The sequence below is a fragment of the Fundulus heteroclitus genome, chromosome 7 (genome assembly GCF_011125445.2).
Source record: "Fundulus heteroclitus isolate FHET01 chromosome 7, MU-UCD_Fhet_4.1, whole genome shotgun sequence".
NCBI lineage: Eukaryota > Metazoa > Chordata > Actinopteri > Cyprinodontiformes > Fundulidae > Fundulus > Fundulus heteroclitus.
In genome coordinates this window covers 9,158,692-9,183,776 of record NC_046367.1, presented here as the reverse complement: position 1 = coordinate 9,183,776, position 25,085 = coordinate 9,158,692, and the positions used below count along the sequence as shown (strand labels likewise).

The 25,085-nt window shown below is 41.5% G+C and overlaps 1 protein-coding gene across 3 annotated transcripts in view; it reads right to left on the bottom strand.

Moving 5' to 3' along the window:
* The window catches only part of pde1a (phosphodiesterase 1A, calmodulin-dependent), a 76,237-nt gene that overhangs the window by 24,023 nt on the left and 27,129 nt on the right, over positions 1 to 25,085 (bottom strand). For all 3 annotated transcript variants that reach the window (XM_036138888.1, XM_036138886.1, XM_036138887.1), the window contains one exon: positions 11,477 to 11,503. In XM_036138888.1, coding sequence (XP_035994781.1) covers positions 11,477 to 11,503 — 27 coding nt within the window. The remainder of the gene's footprint in view (positions 1 to 11,476; positions 11,504 to 25,085) is intronic.

The window sequence follows — 25,085 nt, the reverse complement described above, 5'->3', positions numbered from 1 at the left end:
CTGCTGTTTTTCCAGGCAAAGCAGTCGCGTCCTTTTTTAGAAAGAAGCCTCTGATGGGTCCACCAGGATGTCAACTGAATGCAGTTTTAAACATACTGTACTACCTCTCCATAAAATTAAGGATTCTATCCAAAGTTGTTAGAAAATTAATTTGTAAAACCTGAAACCATATAAAAATGTTACAATATACAACCCCTCAGAATTTCTGTATTTCACTACAATTTAGAGTAAATTCTTTAGATTTTGATGCTATGATGTCCCAGTCAAGGATCAGCTCAGGGTCCTGGCATTTCTGAATGACATAAATTATTGATTTTTTAAATAAGTCCTTACAAAACTTAACCCCTAATACCAATCTTTGTTTTTGTCTGCAGCCCCATCCAACAAGCTGCTACGTTTAGCCCAGGTACTTTTTAAACAATCACCTCCTATTTTCCTGTGCTTCATTAGCAGAAAAGATAGAAAAGATCCAGAAGATCACTTTTGAGTGAGTTGTGTATAACAGTGATGGAAAATTCAGGGTTATTTTTCAGTACATTACAGGTACTGAGCTTTATAGCATTAACATGGGAATCCAAAAAAGGTTAAAAAAATAAAACAACTGGACTTCTATTCTGAAGCTGAAAACGTTTCGTTTCCCATCCAGGAAGCTTTCTCAATTCAAAATGTCTGGAGTAGTGTGGAGTTCCAAGCTTTATAGACCTGCTGGCAGGCATTTTTCAGAGCTTAGATTCACCTGTAAATTCACCTGGAACTGATCACCCTTCACAATGGAGTCATTAGGCTCCTCGTTTGCTCATGCACTGCAAAAACGGAACTAGAAATAAGTAAAATGCTCTTAAAATTTGTTAATTTGTCCTTGATTTGAGCAGGCAAATAAGATGATTTGCCAATGGAATTAGATTTTTGCACTTAAAATAGGAACAATTCATCTCAATTATCTTATTTCAAGTGCAGGATATCTAACTATCTTATTTTAGGGGTCAAAATATTCATTCCATTGGCAGATAGTATTATTTACCTGCTCAAATTACGGATAAATACACTAACTTTAAGAACATTTTACTTATTTTTAGATCCGTTTTGCAGTGCGGGAGAAATGTTGTGGTCACATGGATGGAGGAGTGAATTGGGGTGAAACTTGGCAAGAATCAAACCTATCGCTGTGTTGTAAGTTTTCAAAAGTTGAAACCTGAGCCCTCCTCCTCTGTTCAAAGGGGACGGGATAGAACAGATCAGTTTATCTCCATTCTTAAATGTCTCTGATTAGTATCTGGGACAAAAAAAAAAAAACACGACGTCCGCCATGATGATGGCTCTTTCCATCATATTATCGATGTATTCTAAGCTTGATTCAAATAAAAACATAGACATTTTTTAAAAATATTGTAAAAAAAACCAAACATAAATCTACTGCTTTGCCGTTTTAATGCTCTACTACTCCGACGTCCTCGTGTACATGGCCATCTGTTTCAAACATGCATCCTACACGTCACAAGAGAAAACAGCAGTCCTGAGAGAGCCTCTCTGCAGACTTCAGACACCTGCCAACTCCACTTGATCCTCGTACTTTGCACCCACACAGCTGCCGTCCCGTTCGCACCGCACAAGCGCAATGTGAAAATCTGCTTCCTCCAGATGGACACACGATGACACCGTGCCTCCTCTGTCAATCAGCCGGCGCCAGCGCTAAACGACTGGAAGAATAAACAAGCTGTCAAACAAACATTATGCACTCTGCTTTTCCCAGCCAAGAGAGCACTTCTAGTTAGTCAGAGAAGTTCTGAGACCAGCCCACATTGTTCCAGTCGGTCAAGTTTTACTGGACTTGGCAAAGAACAGCTTGCAGTCGTCGGGGCAGCTGAAAGAGTAAATTATTCTACAGTCAAACTTACTTGAAACCAGATATTAGAGATTATCTGGTTTCGAGTGCAGTACGATTATTTTTTTACTCTGTATGCAAGGGATTAAGGGCTGGTGTTGAAAGTAGAAATCATGGATTAGTCAATGGCAGGTGGTTGGTCAAACTTGTTATTTTTTATTATTTACTTTCCATTCCATGCTACAGGAAATGGCAGGATTTGCATAGTAAAATCTCACTAAACAGGTTTTAAAACACTTTACTCCCTTAATTGTTTCTTAGGGAATATGCAGATTCAATAAAATAAAAAATAAAAATACAAAAAAAAAGAATAAATCATGATCATCTCTCTAATCTCAAATAGGTGACCTGAGGGTTACAGTTGATCAGGTAAATGTTCCAGATGCAGTCATACAGCTACAGTCTCTCGCACTACAGCACTAATGCCATTGGTGCTCCCAAAAATATTGATACTTATATATTCAATGCATTTAATATGTCCTGGATATTGTTAATAAGTGTTTCATTTGCAGAAAAAAAAAATCTGAATTACAGTTTTGTGGAGTAAGACTCAATGAAAGCTGAACTATTAACATTAGCCTTAAAGGCAGGCCTTTTTAAAAAAAAAAATAAAAAATAAAACAAGCAATAGCATTCCACCATATGAGCTAACATGGGATTATTCTCCATAAGGATTTTGTTCAAAGTCTTGACGCGTTCACTACACCTGTCTGCGGCAAAAGGCCTGGGTAATCTGTTATGCATAGCCATGCTACAATAATAAACGTCCAATGTGTGTAAAAATGCAGGTTGATGGTCGCTTTGTGTCAAAAACGGTGTCCATCCCTCTTTAGTGGAAGATGATGACTATTGAGGTTTTTTCTAACTTGAACTGGAATTTAAAAAAAATCAGTGTTTGTGTAACAGCCTGTCATAGTTTCCCTCATAAAAGGGCAGCAAAGTATTGTAATCAGTTTTTCTTTTGTGCCTGACATTTATATTCATCTCAGAAGAAAATCTAACCTTTTTGACGGATTTTATACGCATTTCATAGCTATAATAACTTGGGAGCAGGTTTTCTACGAAGCTGTGTCATAATTTCTACAGACAGGATTCTAGTTGTCAAATATTACTGGTGCTGGGACGAATATATAACAGAGCTCAATATACAATCATATTCAATAAATTAGAATGTACATTTCTAAGAGACTTCTTTGTCAGATTAAAAGTACCTTTTGAAAAAAACAATAACCTTTAAACTTGTGTTAAAAATACTTCTCATTAAGTCCCCAGTACTGCATGAAAGATTTTGCTTTTTATTGGTCTGATGCAACATTGTAATCTTAAATGCCATGTTTTTATTAACTGGAGGCACACAAAAAAATCATAATTAAAATAAATAAAGGCTTCAAACCATAATCAAGTCTTTGTTCATCTGTATAATGTGTTTCCCTTAGTGAACTAAATTACTTAAATAAATACATTTCTAACTCATTTAATATGACTGTGCTGTTGTAAAAAAATTTATTTATCATTTATTGTTGACTTCATTAGGAGTAGAGTGGTATGTTCGTACCTCATTTTTACTACAGTCATATGAAAAAGAAACTGTAATCATTAGTTCTGTTATTTGTCATCTATGTTATTTAATAATTTCAGTGGTATTATTATTCACAGACAGTACGTTTTAACAAGTAAAGCAACGGTAAACATTAGGCATGACTGACCGCTAGCTAATGCCAAGACTGTAGTTAGAACAGAAGTCATTGTTTGCAATGAAAACTGTCCCTTAAAATATAAAATAATCCCATACTTTAATCTTAAACATGGTTTTAGAGCTACTTCCACTAGTTTAATGACAGAAAGTTTAAACTGACTGAAAACTATGGCCTGATTTTTGAGGGCAGGGATTGGCGCCGTCTGCCACAGGACGGCTTATAGGCTTCCCACCATGCATCAGTTTGTGCCCTTCAGGAGGAATTTTTTTTAACCTGCTTTGACAACTGATGTTTTGGACAGATTTTCTGTATTCTACTGATAGCCTCCTGTAAAGAAAGACGGTTAAGTCTTAAAGAAATTATATGCACCAGCAGGCAGTTGCTCTTTTGTTGTTTTGGTTTAACCACGTGTCATGTTCAATAAGAGTCAGCTGGCCCAGTGGAAAACAGAACGGAAAATACATAGAAATATATGGTGCAATACAACATACTGAGAACGTTCAAATAAAATTATACAGTAGGTTTACTTATTTATTTTTTTAAGGGGGGAACAAAAAAAGTGGGGGAGGGAGGGCAAGAGGGTAATTCCTTCTTTTGATTTGTGAAAGTTGGCAACCCCTGCCTGGAGAGCACCATTCCTGTCAGCCAGTGACAGGTGTTATCAATAAGGTGAAAAATTACAAGATTGCAACGTCATTCTTGACCAGTGAGGGGTTGCAAAGTAATCACTTCCTGCTCTGATCATGTATTAAGTAGCCAAGAGTTTAAACTGTACAAAAGAAAAATGTTTACAAATGATTTCTTGGATGCACATAGATTAGGTTCTTGGTGTAGTAAAATCAGGATGACCATAGGTTTTCATTTAGACACATAACGTCCAAGCATGTGGTCTTTTAGAATGGGTAACAGTTGGTCTATTCTTCTGAACATTACTCATGAACCTGGCCAGCTTTATCAAACACACAGGATGAATACTGCTTCCTGACTCGTCTAATTTTCTTACTTTGAAGTCAGTTTATTAAGCAAACAGTTTATTAAGCCAAATAGTGGATGATCCTGTAAAAATGGCAAATTGGATGAAGGGGTTACTTCTTGCAACTGTGTAGTTTTTAGTTGAATTTTTACAGTAAAATATTATAGTCTTTGATCCAGTGTCCAATCATTAGATGGCTATCTTATTCAGTTTATGTTTTGACTCTCTTGATGTTTTACAACCACCACAAAATAACTTACCAAAACAACTCCTAACCATAATGTTCACATGTGTATTTTGAATCGTCTCGTGACTGAAAAGCGCTTTATAAATAAACTCGCCTTGCCTATTTCAAGAAATCGGTCAGAATAAAGCAAATGTCTACGCTTCAGCTGCTTTTATTTTTCTATCCTTTTACTTTTGCCTCCATCTGTTTCGATGCCAAATAAGCGTATCCCGATTTTTTCCTCCCGTTTCTTCTACGTCCACCGGCACCCTGGTCTCTCCCAGATCCGTGTGTGTTCTCGTGTGTCTTAGCGAGTGTGACAGCTGTTTTCTGCTTCTGACAAATCTGCAGCTGGCACACCTGTGTGCTCCATTTATGCTGCTCATCACCTCTTGCTGCAAGTCTGCCCTGCTCTTTCACAATCTTCAATCAAGCACAGCAGAAGCACAGATTCAGCCTGGGTTCGCGTTCTTCGTTAACTGCCTCTAATGAATATGATTTTCCTTGTGCTCCACGCACACAGCACTGCTGCCTGGCCGCCTGCACGCTAAGGCGGGCCATCTGCCTGCCTGTCCGTTCCCACCTATGTCCACGTTCATCTCCATGCATTTCTGCCTTCTGTTTGTCTTTAGCCAATTCGAAGGTTTACTTCCTCTGGCTTAGTCACTCTCATCCCCTGTTCTGTACAACGTCTTCCACAGTTTGGTGCACCTAACCTTTTGTCAGCTCTCTCCCCTCAATGCTCAAAAAAACTTTCACGTCTTGGAAGTAACCTTTTATTTTAGTTTAACTAAAGGGGCCTTTAGGGAAGGACACGGGGAATTACAAAGGAGCTCCAGCAAAACAAAACAAGAGATGAAGGAGGAAGAAGATCGCAGGCCTCAAGCAGAAGGAGGATTAGATATTTGGAAGTCTGTACAGAACCAATTAACTGGTTCGGTTTAGTAACAAGCCTAGTATCCTGGTCTCCTGCCCACAGCCAACCAGATATTCCACCGTCCTTTTACCCATAGCTTCCCTCTTATACTTAAAATGTTTTATCTTCCGCCTCGGCCATGAACCCTTCTCCCTCCAAATGTTTGTCTTCAACCAAATCAGGAGATTCTGGTGCTCCCTTTTTCTCCAGCTCCCCCCCTGTATGTCTCTAGAAATCAGATGAAGCAGCAGCTGGACAATTGGAACTGTGTAACAGTGTCAGCAGCATAGTCCTGAAGGCCTCTTCGGAGCAGCTCTGTGTGAATCTGAAGCATCTCTTTCACCTTAACCTGACCCAGGGTCGTGGAAGACGTCCTGCCTTATTCCGACACCAAAGAAAACTTTGCCATCAGTCCTCAATGCCCTGACATCCCGCACCATAAAGGTCCTGGAGAGACATATCAGGACCCCCTGCTGTTTGCTTATTGCAGATGGAGTTGAAGATGCCTTCATACGCCTGCCTCAACATACCCACTGTCATTTAGCAGGCGGCACTATGAGGATCATGTTATTTTATTTCTCCGGTGTATTCAACACAATTCAGCGTGATTTGCTTAGTCACAAACTCTAGAAGACTCATGCAGGGGCCTCAACAATCACCTGGATTAAAGACTACCTGACAAACAGACCACAGTTTGTGAGACTGAAGGGTTGTGTGTGTAACCAGGTGGTCAGCAGCACAGGAGCGCCACAGGGGACTGTGCTCTCACCATTCCTCTTAAATCTTTACACCTCAGATCTGCAGTCCAAGAAAGACTCCTGTCTGCAGAAATACTCAGATGACTCTGAAGTCATTGGGTGTATTAGAGATGGACAAGAAGCCGAGTACAGTACTGGTTTGCATGGACTGGAAGCTATCATGTCATCTGGAGTGTGAATAAAACAAGGGAGATGATTGTAGATTTCAGGAGAAACAGGAATAGGTCCAACACTATTGCCATCATGGGAGAAGAAGTGGAGGTGGTTGAGGAGTATAAATACCTCGGCGTTCACCTGGACTGGAGATACACTCTACAAGAAGAGGACATAGCAGACTGCACTTCCTGAGGATGTTTGGGTCCTTCGGTTTTTGCAACAAGATGCTGCAGATCTTATATAAAAGTCTCCAGTGGAGAGTATGATCTCTTCTGCCAACATCTGTTCATCAACATCTGTAGCAGCGTCAGAGCCAGAGACTTACAAAAGCCCAACAACCTGATAAAGAAGACCGGCTCTGTTCTGGGGACTCCTCTGGAACGTTTGAAGATGATCTTGCAAAGAGGGATTCTTCATATAGTAAAGAGCATAAAGGAAACACCTTGAGCACTCTCTTCATGACATTGTCATACAACAACAGTGTCCCCAATGAGGGGCCTTTTCTGATTTATATCAACTGTATGTCTTAAAAAGGACATGTTCTATCCAGCAGCTGATAGTTACAGGCTCTCTCTATTAATAGCCCCATACTTTGGTTTGCCAGGGTAAAACCAAAGTATGGGGCTTTTGGGGGTATGAGTTTCCATCTGCTAAGGGCCATTTATGTCAACGTGTTATGATGTGGGGAAGCTGTGAGGAAAACTGCAGTACCACTCCGGTCCAGTGAGTGGTGGCAAAAAAGACACCATAGGTCAACGGCAGACTGGGAAGCTGGATACGTGTCCTCCTGCCACGCTCTGGACTCCGATTGAAACAGGAAGGACAACTTCTGCTAATGGTGTTGCACCCCATTAACCCCTTTTACACCAATTCACCTTATTCTGCACGATCGGATCTGCCGGGCTTTATTCTATTCTGTGCCACATTTCCACATTCCACATTTGATATCTGGTATATGCGGATATTTCCCACTAACTTAGTAAACACTTTATATAGTGACTTTTTAGCCGCGACAAACATATCCAGTCTGTCGCAGACTGTCTAGCAGGCTAATATCGCTGCAGCAGTGGTGCTAACACTGCAGCCTCCCCAGCGAGACCAGGCTGTCATCGGGTCTCTGCCGCACCCGACTGGTCCATTTTCATTTATTTATTATTTAAAACATATCCAGTGGCTTTCAAAACTATTCATACCCTTTGAACTTTTCTGCATTTTGTCACATCCCCAATCACTGACATAAATATATTTTATTATTATATTATGTGAAAGACCAACACAAAGTTGTATACAATTGTGCAGAAGTAGAAAGAAAATTATACATGTTTTAAAACCGTTTTAACGTGGAAAAAAAATGAAAAGTGTGGTGTGCAAAAGTATTCAGCCCCCTTTTCTCCGATAGCAACCAACTGCCTTCAGAAGTTTTCTGATGATGGCTAATGACTGAATAGAGTCCACCTGTCTGTAAACTAATCTGGGCACAAATACAGCTGCTCTATGGTGCCCTCAGAGGTTGGTTAAGAGAATATTGGGGAGAGAACAGCGCCATGAAGTCCAGGGAACACACCAGACAGGTTTTCTGTGACTGAGACTGACAAATGCAAAACATGTCAGGAAGTCAATGATGAAGCTGAAGCAAAGCGGCCTTCTTTCATCATCTGCAGCCAAATACCTGAAAGCTGGGTGTAATGTTTATTGGTTGCCATGGCTAAAGGGACAATTCAACTTGAACAGTGGATTTTGTTTTTTGCTTTTACATTTTCATCTGAATATAGTTTAGAATAATTGTCACTATTGATCTGCTATGCTGAGAGAATAATTAGAGGTTTTTATGACAGTGAATGGCAACCTATAATACTGTTAGTATTTAGGTGAATGCGTGGGTGAATAGGAGGTTAGGCTTTTCCTTTTTTCCATTGTTGTTGACACCGACATGTCTCCCTTGAGAGCAGAATATTTTCTGCTCTTCCTCTCAATGTGGAATCATGTCACAGATCATCAGCTGTGTTTGATGGGCTGCGTGTCTGTTCTGTAAGTATATTCTGTGAGCTCATACTGACATGCAACCAGACAATATATATATAAAGAAAGAGATAAATGATGTAGGACCAAATGCCACTTCAGTGTTTTATTGATTTTATTCAAATCAGTCGGCTGTGACGTTTTGTCATGGTTTGTCTAATATTCCATCTGAAGTTTGAAATACCTTGAAAAGGTTACAGATCCTCCCATCTGTATTTGAGCTGTATTTGTATTTTCTGTATTCTATTTTACATTTGCACGTCTATGAGTCTAAGTGACTCATCTGACCACAGACCATGCTGCCTTGACACTGAGCCAACGAGATTTTTTAATTGTCTTCCTCTTTCTCTCTGTGGTACCTAAAATATAGCATATAGTAAATACTGCTTTTCACTCAAGTCATTTTCTGTTGAAACTGCAGCTTTTGTTAAAGAACCCTAATCTAGCTGCCACAATAATGCACAATTAGTAGCCTATTTCTAACATAAAGTTTTGGTCTTAAGTATTCCGATGATTGAAACAAACGTACTTGTTAAAAAATTTATACAAGCAGTAAGATTACATGTGCAACACATTTAACTGGTGCACACTTAATGGAGATTTATCACAAACTTGTTTTTTTCTGGATCTCAGATCTGTATTTGATGCAGTTCATCATGACACATTGATTGACAGACTGGAAAAATGACTGGGACTCTCTTGTACTGAGCTGAATGTGGTTCAAATCTACTTGGCAGACCAGGAGTCTTTATGTGTGTGGCTGTTCTGACTGAACCAAGAACACAAAGGATTCCTCAAGGCACCATTCTTGGCCCATTTTAACGGAAAATCGACATTATCCACCTGGCTCAGAGGTCAAAGTGTTACAAAATCTATTATCACTGAGATTCTGTTCTGTCTCTCTTTGAGGTCGGTCGTGTTTTTCTCTCCTCTCCAGCTTTCACCCCCCCCCCCCCTCTCCTGCTTCTGCTGCTATGTCTTGTCTTTCTGAGCACTTTCTTCATATCACCCAAACTCTGGAAACTATCTGGTAAGCTGGTCTCTCAATGCTATTGATCAAATTTTTTCAACGGGTAGGCAACGAAAGGGGGACCAGTCCGGTCCCGATTTGACTCATTTCGTGTGATACACCCTATATTCTTGGATGGAAAACGGTGTGTCTTTCGAATTTTTCATTCCTGGATGTTTGAAACATTTGCGTGTTTGGATTCAGGATACTTGGATTTCTACTTATTGGATTTGGTGGATTTTTGATGTATCAGCAAATACAGTGGATGTCGGTAGCCATTTGGCCTTGATCAGGCTGCCGGCTGCATATGACGTGCCCACTAAGGCAGTGAACGGACAGTTCTGGAAGGTGGAGGAGCGGAGCCGAAAAGCTGGATGTGCTGGTACGCAGACTGGCTTTGGTGGTTGAACTCAACAAGGAGATGGGAAAAAATCTGGAAGTGAAGCGTGGAAAAGCCCAACAATTTGGAATATTGGATTTTGCCATTTGGAGCCAGCAAAAGACTTAAAGCTGACAGGAAAGTCTCATAACAAGCTGTCTCATATCAAATAACGTATTTGGACTATGTCTTCCCTATCTCTACTCCTGGATTGATATTAGGAACGAGCTCAGAACTGTCCCCTGCTCCCTCCTCCCCCGCTGACACCTGTGGATGCTTTCTGAACTGTTGGCCGGCTGATAACATCAAGGACAATGGCCTCTGAAGAGTGTCATGGAAATATAAACACTTTCACCCAAACAGACACACATAACTGATGCTCATAAACTGATGAACTTGCACGCGACTAGTCTCAAATGTTTACCTTCTGCTATATGTCTCGTCTTATTTGTGCTTTTTGTGCAAGAGGTTTTTGATATCTCAAACTATATACTGTTATAGGTTAAAGTTTGAGATATGTTTTTTCCCTCCCACCTTACGTTTTTTGTGGCCTCTACCTTTCCACAGAGTAATGGCAGCGCCCTGTGGGCACCGTGTAAGACGGTGTCCTTAGCAGCAAGGCCTCATTTAATCGTCTCCCCCTGAAATGTTTGTGATGTTTGTTTGTTTGTTATGTTATGGTGATTGTACGGAAACAGCAATTTCCCTCTGGGATTATTAAAGTATTTCTGATTCTGATTCTGATATGCTGATGGTATGTAACTTCAGAGCACACAAGAAATTCTGACTATTAAGGGCAAACTGAAATTTTAACAAATATTTTTTTACTAAATCAAGTGGGTATAATTTAAAAGCATTTCCAGAATAAAGAGATTTGGTTCAAGAGGGAACAAAAGAAAATGTTGCATGATTTTTTTTCTTCAAAAGGTTGTTAATTATAAATATTTTCATATGTCATATCATCCTTTAAGCCTCTTGTCTGTAAATCATGACATTATAAAGACTTATTGGTCTGAATGGCCTTGGGCTTGAATACATTTCAAAGCTGCTAGTTGCAATCTAAAGCAATCATCTGATTTGAGTTTGGTTTACTCAGTGTTCCCATGGCCAGAGCTAAACAGTGAGAGGGCAGATTTAGTTTCTCTGCTCCTTAGCTCTGACACCAACTTCTAAAAAAGGCAAGATGTGCAGAAGATGTTTTGTTAAAGCAGGACTGAAACCGTTTCATGTCAATGTGATAGGTGTTGTTTTTCCAGTTAAATAATAAATTTGTTGAACATCTGCATTGTACAGTTTTTTTGTCATGCACAAATGTAATGCTATGCCTTAAAAGCAATTCTCTTTGTTGTTTATTACTGTAATCTTTAACTTTCATGTCTTGTTTTCCCTGTAAAGGACTTAGTTAAATTTCATATGAGCTGTGTCCATGCATGTGTGTGTATACGTGTGTGCACATCTTACCTCTGGGATGTACTTTTATATTTCTGCCTGTAAATAAAGACAAAAAAAACAATAGTTACTCAAATGACGAAACCCCACAGTCAGACAGTTCTCCTCATGGGCTGATCTGTGCATGCTCACAGGCCCCGTTAACCCGACTAAAAACAAACAATAAAGAAAAAGAAAAGCTAACTTGTGTCTCCGAGTCAGGTCTCATTAATCGACCTGCGGAGCCATGAACTGCTGCTCTGCGTCCGTCAGACCAAAATAGCTCTTGTTCACAGAGTGATATATCGGCTTGACCTTCTGCACTGCTGTTAATGAGAAACATCTTGTGTTCAGTATTATGTCTCTGTCAGTAATGTTGTCTGGCATTAACAAACACATTTACTGGCCAGCTTCATCAACAGACCTACACAAGAGGCTGCAAGAGGGCGACTGCGAGAAACTGAGAAAGCACACAGGAAGCATACCAACACTTCGGAGGTGATAAACTAATTTAGCACCATCAAGGCGTAAATGTGGTATTTATTACATTGAATTAGAACTAAATCATGTGGCTATTGGACGGACCTACTGAAGGCACCTAAAATAACCCTTTTTTGACAAACAAAACGGTTCCTTCAAATTTCGATTAGCATTTTGACTGGTAGCTTAAGCCCTAAGAATATTAGGGACATGGGTGTACAGAAAAAGATGCCGGTCAGATTGGAAAAGAGAAAACATACTGCCAACTCAAAATCTGGCCATGTAGCACCTTGTTAGAGGGTTCTGCTGAAGTGTTGGTGTTTCTACTTGTGCTTTCACAGTATCACATACAAACAATTGAAAATGTAATGCTTTAAGTCTCAGATTCACATTCACACAATTGTCACTTCTTCCTATTGCAGTTGCATAGCTCACAGACCTCATGGTGACATGCTGAATGAGAGGTACAACAGGAGAAGCTCTGCGTCTTTCCCTTTTTGGGAACTTTATCTCCTGGGAACTACAATGTTCTCAGTAGATATGTTAGATAAAGGTATGTAGATAAATATATATTAAAAAAAAAGGAAATTGGATAGGTCCCCTGGACAGGTTCCCCTTTCTTGAAGCATTTCGTCTCTTCTCCGAGAGACTTCTTCACTCTGTAGAGTTACCGGAAGATATTCAATTTCCTTTTATTGTATTTGTCTACCTGGATTATTGAGATGCATCTAGACATTTTGAACTACTTTGGCCTGGAATTGCCTCAAACTACTTAGATAGTTTTGAGCAAACAGTAAGGAAGAGGGCAGGCTACAGGGAATGAACAAATGCAACAGACCAACTTCACCATTGAAGCTTTAGAGGCCAAAGAAAAGCACATGTGACAAAAATGAACACCTCTAGATCAGACCACATTCCAGCGTGTAATGGATTTCACAGAGAAGACATGCCTGGCACATCACATCAAGCCCAGGTCCCAACAACAAAATCATTTCAATTGACTCGTCAATCCCAAGCCCAACAACAACTCAGGTTGGACAAACCACAGGAAACACAAGCAAATGTCAGGGAGACAGAGAAGTGGAAGTGGGTGAAGAATTCATCAGACAGTCAACTCACCCAGCCGGAGACAAATATGCTTTCCAGGGGAGTGAGCTTTGTAGTTACACCAAGAAGAATTCCTCTGGAGATAATCACAGCCACAGAATCAGCCACTCACAGCAACAAAATCCCATAGTTTGAAGCAGAACAACTTAGAAACAAACTTTCAGTCTTCCTCAGCAATGCCAAGCCACCACCTTCTGAAAATCAGCAGAGAGGAGAGGGACGCTCTCACCACACTCAGTTAAGAGTCATCAGGATGCTGCATCATAGAGCAGACAAGGTTCCCATCAACTCAGGAGCCAGGGAGAAGGATAAATCACACACAACAGGCCCAGTTTATTATCTCAACTGGGCTTTCCTCAAAGCAGAGAAGAAACCCAAACAGAACCCCCCCCCCAACCATCGGGTGAAAAGGACGACCCCAGACCCAGAACAGTGGTCATACCCTGTATTGAAGGAGTTTCAGAGAAACGGAGACATTTATTTTCTAAACATGATGTCTCAGTGGCTGTCAAACCCCCGACACACATTACGGCAAAGACTGGTTCTCCCCAAAAATCCGGTTCCCCGGCACAAACCTAGCAATGCCGTGCATGCAGTTAAGTGCAAATAGGACCAGCCATGCACTGGAGAAAACAAAGCAGCCACTGGCCAAAAGGATGTGCCCAGCACAGAAGAGCAACATAATCAGGCCAAGATTCTGCAGTTTACCCCCATCTGCAGGCTAGCGGTCACTCTTCCAGGGATAAAGATGTCCTCCTTGTGGATAGGGAGGAACATTGGTTTGAGAGGGGAGCAAAGGGATCCATTTTTAAACAGGCATGGTGGCCTCTGAGTCCAATTATCCCCCTCTTATAATACTGTTATTGCAAGCATGCATCAGCCCCCTGGGAACAATAAGCGGCTATCAGAGCACCAACAATCACATGGTAAGCTGATGGTCCTCTTGTCCATGTGAACAACCAGTTTTGACAGTCACACTTATACTGGTTGATCCACCATGCAAAGGCTGCTTTTAAGTTTACCTACAGAGTGAAGAAGTCCCTTGAAGAAGAGACGGAACGTTTCAACAAAAAAAAACCCGTCCGGTATCACCATATCCAATTTCCTTTTTTGTATTTTTCCACATGGATTATTGGGATGCATCAGGACATATAAATATAAAGTTTATTTTCAGTTATATTCAGCCTAGCCCAAAGTACAGCAAGCATAGAAATCCCAACATATGGATCAATCAAACGTGGACTAAACTATTCTATGCTGATTACAGACTAATTCAAGCACAATTAGGGATCTGCAAAACTGTTTCAGAAAAAAACGTGGGTTATTTCTTAAATTGCTAAAATATCATCCCATTCTTGTGATGTTGTGTACTATCTTGAGATTTTTTAATACTTCTTCATAAGAACTTTTCTAGACAAAATATCTTGCAGTCAAATTCCTTGACATAAAATTCCTTAAAACTGTCTCCAAGTGCATGGTCTACGGGACCAGGAGAGTCATGGGCATTCAGTAGGCTTGTCCTTTGATGTGCTGGAGAGCTGAGACCAGAACTATAATCATGTGTGGAAGATGTTTAAGAAACAAGAAGTGAGCCTCCTGAATAAACAGCAGGAAAAGGGCTAGAGGATGAAAAGAGGTAAAAAGAGGCCAAAGTAGCAGGTGGGTCCTAGTTGAAAGCCTCTGGGAATTATTTATTGGAGTATGCCCGCCCGGGTATCAACTCGGTCAGAGGTTGCAGCGGCAGCAGAGGCTCACGGAGGCAATTTGGGCTACTTTAAACCTTTTAGTGGCTGATTGCTCTCATTTGCATCTAAATGCTTCCCCCCTCTGAGTCATAACTCAGCCAAAACGTGGACGCACACAAACACGGCCATGATACCTTTTTCTGCATTATGCGCATGACTCACGCAACCTCGGAACACCATTAGTTCCGAGACTGATGATCCGCAAACAATCATACATTTCGTGGGGAACGACACAAATAAATAAGCGCGGCGTAGCAGAGTGACATGTCTGTTCGTCTGCGCCTTCATTACAAACAGAACGCATCCAATTATTTGGCTCCATCACAGTTTGCAGCAAATTACAGGAGTTGTGAGCGAGCGAAGGAGCAAAATTGGACATCCGTGCCGCTGGAGAACCATCTTGTCTTGCACCAGTCTGCGTTGAACCTGCACCCCCCCTCCTCCTCCTCCTCCACCTCTTTCTCTCCGAATGCATTTAAGTTGTCACACCCCGTTTCTGTCTTCCCTGTTTTATTCATTTCTTTAGTTTCTTCATTCATTCCTCGAGGCGTAATGGCGTACGCAGAGCTCAGCGACTCAGGCTTCACGTCGAATTTGAGGAGATTGATTAAACCCGTCTCGTGCTGGCGGGGACGTAGATGTATGCGCGGCAAAAAAGGTGCATCGGTAAAAGGCGCGGAGGATGGGAAAAAAATAAGTCTGTGGAGAACATCTGATTCTGATTCGGGGAAAACAAATCTTTTCTTTCCCTCCAATTTTTCCATCACAGCCCCCCGCCCTGTTTCTTTTTAAATGACTTCCTCATTTCGCAACAAGAAATTATCTCACATGCCCATCTCTCACGATGTTCTCCGTCGGATGTGTGCGTGGCAGAGAGGAGCCGCCGCCGGTGGTTGAGAGCTGCCGCTCCTTTGAGAAGAAGACGGAGCGCTAATTAATGAGTCTTTCTGAACGGGAGTCTGTGGCGACAAATCGTTTGCTGGCTTCGGCCTCTGCTACGGCGTGGCCTAAAGGTCGGAGGAGCTTCAACGTTTTGATCCCGGACCCGCGGGATGAACGTGGGCCCGCGTGAGTGCGCCGAGGCGGACTCGACTCCCCGAGGAGCTCCCCTCGACAAGTGAAACAGCCGAACAAAAAAAAATAATAATCGCCGTGCTGCGGTTGGTTTGTGCCATTTCAGAAGTTATTTAACATCTTTATTTTGGGCCTATGAAGGCACAGAGTGCTTCCTGGCATTTAATGTGACTTCAGAGTCTTCTCACTCACTTCATATCCACTTATCCCAGGCAGAAGGATCAGCTTTGGGCTACCAGAGACACATTTAAGCAGTTCTTTTATCCAGCCTGGTATGAGCATTCAACACTCCCACAACCTTCACATTTGGATTAACGTCCCATAGGATGTTGTGAGGAAAACACCATTTTTGTTTTTGTCACCATCAGAAAGCTTCTGCCATCATTCTGACTGGTTATCTGACAACTCTTCTTCCTAGGAATGCAAGGGCTCCTTTCTAATGGTTGCTATGCATTAGATTGATGTTACTCCACAACAAATTTTACAGTCACGTGAGACAAAGATTGAACAATAGAAGTATTCTATTGAGCAGTCACGGTAAGGCCTTCTGACCCAAGACCACCGTGTTACCTGTCAATCACGGTGGTGGTACCATCATTCCTCCGGTCAGTTTCACTGCCGCTTGGGTTGGTGCCTTAAATTAAGTGGAAGCGGAACTGAAGAAAGAGGCGAAACCTTCAAATTCCTTAGAGCGCCTCCAGATGAGACTGTTGAAAGTGACACAGCTAGGTGTTCCAACAGGACAGTGATCTTAACCACACACTGAAATTGCTTTAGAAATCTACAAATCAGGCTAACAGCTTCTGGAATTGCCCTGACCTGAACCCCATTGAACATTTAGAGACTGTGCTTAATGTATCGTTTTCATGGTGTGGGTAAGAAAAAAAGAAATCCGTAACAAATTCCAACCCATGCACTCTTTTTTTTTAAAATCATTATAGTTGTATGCTTTATAGGCGATCCACTCTGCAAGAAGGAGCTGTTTAAATGTGTCTTTAAAAGCAGCTAAATTAAGGTGATATCCATGGTGATGATGAGTGAATGCAAACTTCTTACAGGTTATCTGAACTACTGTTGTGACACTTTTTTCATTTTGTGTCCTGTTACTCTATTCATTTAGCTTTCTTTTTAGTTTGTCCTGAAGTCATTATGCTGCTCCTTTCATTTCCTTTAGTCGCCTCATGGCCATTCTGTGCCTATCGCTCTCTATTTCTAGTCATCAGGAGTGACATTTCTGTCATGAGCTTTTCTCTTTTGCCACAATTTCATCTTTAGTGCTTTTTAAAATATTGGTTTTGTCCCTTTGTAGTGATTTTGCATCGGTTTGTAATGGGAAATGCTCTCTTTACGGTTGTTTTGGGATTGTGGTTAGATAGCTGGCTGTGAACACGTTTTGTTGCCACTTTATTGGTTTGTGGCAATGTAACCATTATTCTTAAGCACCGTGTGTGACTGCCGGTGTATTCTTTTTCTGTATTAAAGTTACAGAACAAATATACTTCAAAAAGTTCCTCTTCAGCTTAATCAGTCCATAGAATGTCTTCCAAAAAGACTTGGTGATTATCAAGAAGTGTTTTCTGGGGAAACATGAAGCAGATTATTATGTCCATTATGCTCAGCGGTGGTTTTGGGAACGCTCCCATGGAGGCCATTTTGCAGCCTCTCATTCTTTTTGTTGAATTATGAACACTGGCCTTAACTAAAGCAAGTGAGGAGTTGTTTTCTAATGTGTTCTTGACTGTCTTATGATAGGAGTCTTTTAGCCTGCTTCATGTTTTCATTCTAGTCCTACTTAAGTGATTTCTTGATTCTACATGTCAGACGATATATAGGCCTGGCTGTGGCTAGTTAAAATGATTTCAGCTTTCAAAACATATGGTTAATCACAGTTAATGAAGGATTTAATCATTGATTTAATTTAATTTAATGAAGTTCATTTGGATAGCTTTTTGACCTTAACAAATGAAATCATACAAAATCTGCTTTTTATATTTACTCAGCTTGCTTTTGTCTGCTATTTGAATCTCTTTGATAAATTAGAACATTTACCTTTGACAAAAACAAGAGGACAAAAGGCTATGGGGGGGGGGAACAAATACTTTTTACCTAACTGTATTTCTTTAGGTCAGCAAATTCCCTGTATTTGTAGTCATAATAGGACTAAATCACCGAAGAAGATATCTTGTTTCTTTGCTAAACATGATTATTTGCACAATGAAGCCAACATCATTCTACATAGTTCCATTTAAAATTAAAACAGTAAACCGTATAATAAAGATGACATTTCATTTTTTACAACACTTTTCTAGCAGTCAGCCAAGGGGAAAGAATTTATTTTAAACCAAATGGTGCATGTTGCGGATTGTACGTGCTGGGCTACTGATTTAACATTTAAAACATTCACAAAACCCAAGTGCATGGCGTGTGTAATTACAGGCAGAGGTAGGATTGATTATAGATGTTTTGCTTCAAATAATAGATATTTTATAATTTTCTAAATTCCATCATAATGTGGTAATTTCGCTCCTGATTATCGTACATTAATAGTGTCATATTGGGCCCAGTGTCCCACCCGAATTCAGGTTTCCTGCCCCGTTCATTGTCTCAGAACCTCATAGAGGCTGATTCTAAAAACATTTGGCAAAGACTATGATTACTCTCATGAATTCAGTGATTTCTAGTGTGGTCCTGTGATATGATTCCACTTGTGCAATAAGTTTATCCATGACATTTCTCCTCTACTAAACACGCTTCTCTCTGTGACAGCCCAATAAGAAACTGCTGTTTTGTTTTTTTCAATGCCCTGAGCGCATTGTGTGTTAAGTATAAAGTTAAGAAAGTTTGTTGAGAGGGAATTCTGATGTGGGCGGATTTTCATGGACATTAGCATGGCCCTTTGGTTCTACTAAAAGGAAATCCTAACACTTTGGGGAAACTATGAAATTTTGGTCAGTCTTAGAGTTTTATGAATGTTCCAACATTACTTCACCAGGGCACAAAGCAAAGTCTATAAAGGCATGGATAACTTGACTGGTCCTGACCTCAGCTTGATTGGGCTTCTTTGGGACCATGAGCCCTGCCAACATCAGTGTCTGACCTCAAAAATGCGCTTCTGAAAGGAAGGTCAAAGATTCCCGTGAACACACTCCTAATCTTTGCAGAGAGCCTCCCCAGAAGAGTTGAAGTTCCTCCAGCTGCAAAGGGTGGGCTGATGTCCCATTAAAGCACATACTGACAATGGGAGGCCACTCAAGTTCATATGTGTGAAGGCAAAGGATCGCATAATTTTGGCAATATGTAGTATAGACACAATTTTAACCTTCAGTGGCTTTTATTACATGTTATAAAGTAATATCAGTAAACTGTTGCTTGGCTGTATTATATTTTTCCTCTTTTTGTTGCTGAAGGTGTTAACAGGGTATGATGATACTCTGGTGCAGGGGTACCCTGAAGCCTGTGGGAATAAGGCATTTGAATAATAAAACTTTCTAAAGAAACTCCCACATATCAGGAAAACAAGAACTTAAATCTATCACAAAGCAGTCTGAACACGATTTTAAACTGACATCTTTTCCTGTTCTATTTTTTTATGTATTTATTTATTTGCCTCCTTTGTTTGAGTCCTCCCATGCAGTGAGGAAACAATTAAACACTAGATCTGGCTAAGCCCTTAATCTACTGTTGACAGTTGTTTTTACACAACACTGCTTCTCCCAAATGAGGCCCTAGGGTTTCTGAACCCTGGGACGGTAAAAATGGGAAATCCACTGGTGCAGGAACAACACTAATGGCCATTTTCATATTTTTTTATCACCTTCATTAAATGTGCAAAACCACTTTGCTTGCAAAGTGATGCAATGCAATTTCATTACGTGTCTGAAAACGGCGTGGTCGCCGCAGAAATGTGCCCGATTTTGTCCCAATCAGCAATGTCAAGTGGTGCTCCTCTCAACACAGCAAAAGCGTAAACGCCATCCAAAGAAAGCTTCTCGCTGTGATGTAGATTTTTAACGGCCGTTATAAACCCGACAAGTTGATTATGGTGACCAGAAAGCTTGAGTTTGGTCTGAAATTAGTCTGTCACAGCTCTGGACCCTGGCTGCTGCAGCTAATCACAGCGCTGGCACGCCTCGGCTCTGAAATGTGGCAGCAGCAACCTGTTATTTCAGGGTCGGATGGTAATTGTGCGCTGGTCTGCGTGGGAAGATCGGAGCTGAATTAAAAAGCAGTAGATGGGAGGGTAACGGCGGGATGAGCTGAACCAGATTACCGCATTGTTTTCCTGGTCAGGTTATAAAAAAATAAAAAATAAAAAAAGCTGCAGTCCAAACACTGACAGGTGAGGATGAAGAGAGTTTCTGGAAAATGACTCATCGCTTCACCATGACTTTTCCAGGCTGACGCCCCCAGTATGAAAAATATTTTCTTGCTCCTGATGTGATTTAGCCTTCCCTGCCTTGCTGATCACGTTTAATTTTGAATCCAAACTCTTTTTCCCTCTCCATAATAACCAAAGCATGTCATGACGCACTCCATCCTTCTCTGCTCCGCTCGGTTTTTTGATGAACAGCTGCAGGGTGTGTTTATGTGCTTTTCTAAAGATTACTCCATCTAAGCCGCCTACGTCGATACGTTGCATTCTGACCTGCAGATAAAGTGAAACCTCCATTGAAATAAAGCACTTGAATAGAAAAATAAATCTCCAAACTGCGTGCACACACACACAAACACACACACAAACACAGACTCTCTCTTTCTCTCTCTCTCTCTCTCTCTCACACACACACACACACACACACATGCATACACAGTGTTATCATCTCTCCGTCCGGATAAAAGTCTATTATTTGGTCGGTCACAGGTCCATAAGCCCAAACTGTTTTCGCTCACGGCCTGAAACAGCCAGTCTGGCTTCATTTCAGCAGCTCCGTGATCCAACCTCATCCTATCCATTCCATTTTCAGGTGATTGAACATAACAAATAGACTTTGCTTTGTCTTCCTTAGTTTAATTCTGCAGGTTTATGCTCCATTTTATGCTCCATTTTATGCTCCAGAAGGCGGTTCCATGAGCTCCCAGGTATAAACATTTTTCTCTCATTTTAATTCCTCTTGTTTTCCTTACGCGCGCCTCTTTTGCTCTGAGTACAAACCAGTCAGTGAAAGTACAGTCAGTAGCAAACATGAAGTGGAGCAACAGCGGGGTAAAATCTGAGTCAGTATTTTAAAAAAAAAACATGATGAAATAAAAGATGTTCCGTTTCTGTCTCTCCTTTGCAAAGACTTTGATGCATCAAAATGCTCTGCTGTTACCATGGTAACAACGGAGACAAAAACAAAAAAAGAGCACCTCTACACTTATTGGTTTTCTTCGCAAAGAGCCCAGACATATGTCTGTTAACCTGCATCCCAGAGCAGTGTCTGTCTGGATGAATTTGTGTCATCGTGGTGAAAAAGGAGATGTGAGAGGGCACTTAGTGGTTCAAACAGAACATGACAAGGATACTCCCGCAACATGCCGAGGAGAGGATGCCATAAAGAGGGAGCCAAATGGCTTTAGTGCCTTTATGGTTGGATGTTCTGGTCTGCAGAGTGTAGATGGAGGTGTGACTGCTTTTACCAAGGTTCACACGATCTGCAGTACAGTAGACCGTGTTGCTGAACTTTGGGGTATGATAGAGCTAGTCAGATTAACAGATGGGGTCATCTGTTGGCACGACATTTGTTAGATCTGCACATCAAATAATCTGGTCTTTATTTAAAAAAGTGGCAAGAAGAAAGCTTTTGTTAAAAAGCAGAGAAGTCTAGTTTGCAGTTTGCTAGAAGTCATGTAGAGGAGTATCCATCAACATTGATCCCAAACGCCCCACTGCTGCGTGTTTGCACGTTTCCCTGCTCCATCACACCTTAATCAAATGATTGTACTACATCCATGACTGTAGAAACGTGTTGATGACCTAATCGCTTAAAAAAAAAAAAACAGGCTCCGGTAAAATAAGACCAAAACTGAACTTTTAGGCTTACATACAAAGCAATATGCACGGTAGAAAACTAGCACACGCCACACTGAACACACCAATTCCTTGTGAAACTTAGTGAGGGTAGTATCATGCTGTGGGGATGGGAGTTAAATGGAGGGCAATCCTGGATGAAAACCTGTTGGAGGCTGCAAAATACTAGTGTATGTGTGTGTGTTTGTGTGAGTGTGTGTGTGTGTGTGTGGGGGGGGGGAGTAGATTAAAGCATAATCATGAGTTAGAATGGCCTAGTCAATGTCCATTCCCAAAGGTTGTCACAAACACTCTGCAGTCCCACCTCACGCTGGCACCTGGCAGAACTGTCCTTCAGTTCTTCCAACCATATAACACAGGATAAAGCAGCCATGTTCTTGACCAGCATGCTTTTGGCTCTAGCAGCGCCTTCGTTCATAAATCACCGCCGACACCTGAATTTATCCAGTCCACCTACCAGACACCCTCTTCTTTGCTCCTCCTGTGCACTGACAGTTCCTTTGAATGGTTGAACCAATAGAGATTGCCTTCAGTCGCCGACTCTCCACATTATTCTGACTGCAGATAATAATGTCATCTGTGAACATCACAGCCCATTGGGACTCTGGGTAATAAAATCCGGTGACTCGTGTTAGTTGAAGGTTGGACATACCTTCACAACCAGGTTATAGCACTGGTTTTATGTATTGCATTCATCCTTTTAACAGATCTGTTTGTTTTTCAGATCAGCTGTACAGGATATATATCAGTAAAGGTTGAAAAACCTGTAATTGGAGATTTGGAGGTTCCCTCTCTGCATCACTATCAACCAGATGATGTCTGTCAGCAGATCCATGTGCACGACTTTGCGTCTTGAGCGAATCAATTTTCATGACCTCTATTTTAATTTCACCCCCCACCCCCCCCCAACCCACCCACCCTGCCGACTCTGCAGGAAAACCCCATGCCTCCGATCGAAATACATTCTCTCACAACCTCCAACGTATGTCATAACTCTCCCTTCTGCAGCTTTTGCTGCTTGTCGGATCCTGAGCCATCTGGAGAAAGCGCAACACGTGTTCTTTTCACGCAGCTTCAGTAATCAAAAGCTGCTCGTGCACAAGCAGAGTTTTTGTTGAGCTCGAACCTCCCTGAGGAACCATTACCCATCCGATCCCAAAACAGACCTTCGCCAGGCAACTACAGCCAACAGAGCAGCCGGCTCCCCCTGGGAACAAGGCAGAAATCCGGACCCTGTTCATGGCCAGTGACGGAGTTCCCCAAACCTAAGAGCGAAGCCTTTATTTTTACACCTCCAGTCTCTTTGAGTCACTGCTGACAGAGGATTCGTTCACTTGCCAATGTTTATATCAGGCTTTGGCAACAAAAAGCCTAAATGCTTGTCTTGGCACCAGAGGCTTCGACCAACACACAGACGCGTGCAGGTAAAACTGTGTGTTTCCTCTTAACTTTTGCTCTGTTGCCAACTAGCTCCGAGAGCAAGATGCTGTTTACCATGAGCGCAGGAGAAGAGCTGCCAAGGTGCGCAATTAGCCTGTGTTTAGCGGAAATAAATCAGTCACAGAGCAAACATTTTAATTGCATCCTAATATTTTACAACACTTGCGAACGCAACCTCTTTATTTAAGTCTGTTTTGGGTCCTTTGTGGCCGCATTTCTGCTGCCACCTCCAGTGCATGTTGGTGACACCCTCTGCCTGGTGCAGCCACAACATGCGTACACACGCACAGAGTCCCACTGATGGTGGCCGTCTGTCCGGCCCGCGTCGTCATCCCCGTCTGCTGTTCTGTGGGCTCACTTCTGGCTTGCTCTGTGGTGGTTTCCTCTGCAGCCTACATGGGCATGCCTGCCGTCAGATGGGCTCCCGGTGAAGATGGTCCGTTATGAGCCCACGCTATGCTGTTAGCTGCTCTTTATCATTTTATCTACCTTTTTTTTCTGGTTTTAGTTTTTGTTGTTACTTAATTTTAAGTGTGCTGGCATGTCTGGTGCTGGCTCTGCGTTGTTGGGTTTTTTCATTATTGTCCCCTCGGTTGTAGGGCTGGGCGATGATGGGTGTGCTTTAGCCCAGGACGTTTTGCAGATGGTTAGCTTGGATGTGTGGGGTTAGCATGTTGTGGGGTTAGCATGTTGTGGGGTTAGCACGTTGCCCTGGGGACATTTTGGGAGTGAATTAGCAAAGACCTTGAATAGGGCATTGGTCTCCTGCTGTTGTGTTCTGGCTGATGGGCTTCTGTTGGGCCTCTGCGGGGCACGGGTTGCACTGGGTGGCCACTGACTCACTTGGTCTGGTGCAGCTTATGTTGATGTCATTGGTGAGTGGGCTGTTTGGGTTTGGGTTGTTTCCCTCAGTTTTGAGGGGATGTCAGGGTGATTGCAAGTGCAAATAATGCACATCTACAGAAGTGAAGGGGGAAAACAAATGATGAAATAATATCAAGCACACATATTCTGGACGAATGTAATAAAATTTAACTAATATGCAGTTGGTATGTTATGATCAATAGCCACCACCAGCTGGGTTACAGCGTAAACCCAGTAGGCCAAGCAATGAGAAGAAAAAGAGACAAACAGTTTGGACAACGTACAGTACACGACATGGTCTGATTGACTGAATAGTTGGGACTTTTGTTTCAGTTAAATAAGAGTGAACCAAGCGTTGTGCATCTGTATAATTCATAAGAACTGCTAACCAAAAGATGTTTCCACTCATTAGAATAAGGTGTTATGCCTGCATTTAGGGGAGAAGTTTCTTTATTTTATTTTTATTTTTTTTTGGAAATGGGATAAGAGGAAACCCGCTATTCTCACAGATCAGTGCTGTTTGTGCCAAAGAGGTAATGTACAATCTTTAGTCTTCTGACAGAGAAGCAACCAGCTCCATGGCCAACACCAAAATAAAGAAACTCGTGAGAGATGAATGATAAAATGCCTTATCAAGAAGTTCATAAAATAGACCAGCTGTCAGAAACTGAAAAAAGTCTAGCCTTTTCGGCCCAGTGAAGGCACCGTGGCGAATTTCTACCAGGCCAAGCTAACAACACTGTCAGTTTGTGTGGACGCTGTTAATAAGTGGGGAAGAAACACAGCTGTGTTTGTGCTATCATTAGTGCTAATTTGCTTTGTGAGTGAGAAGGTATAGAGAAGCCGATCAAAGGAGAAAACTATGTGGTAACATTTTTTAAGCCAGCAACACCAGAATCAGACTCAGAATCAACTTTATTCC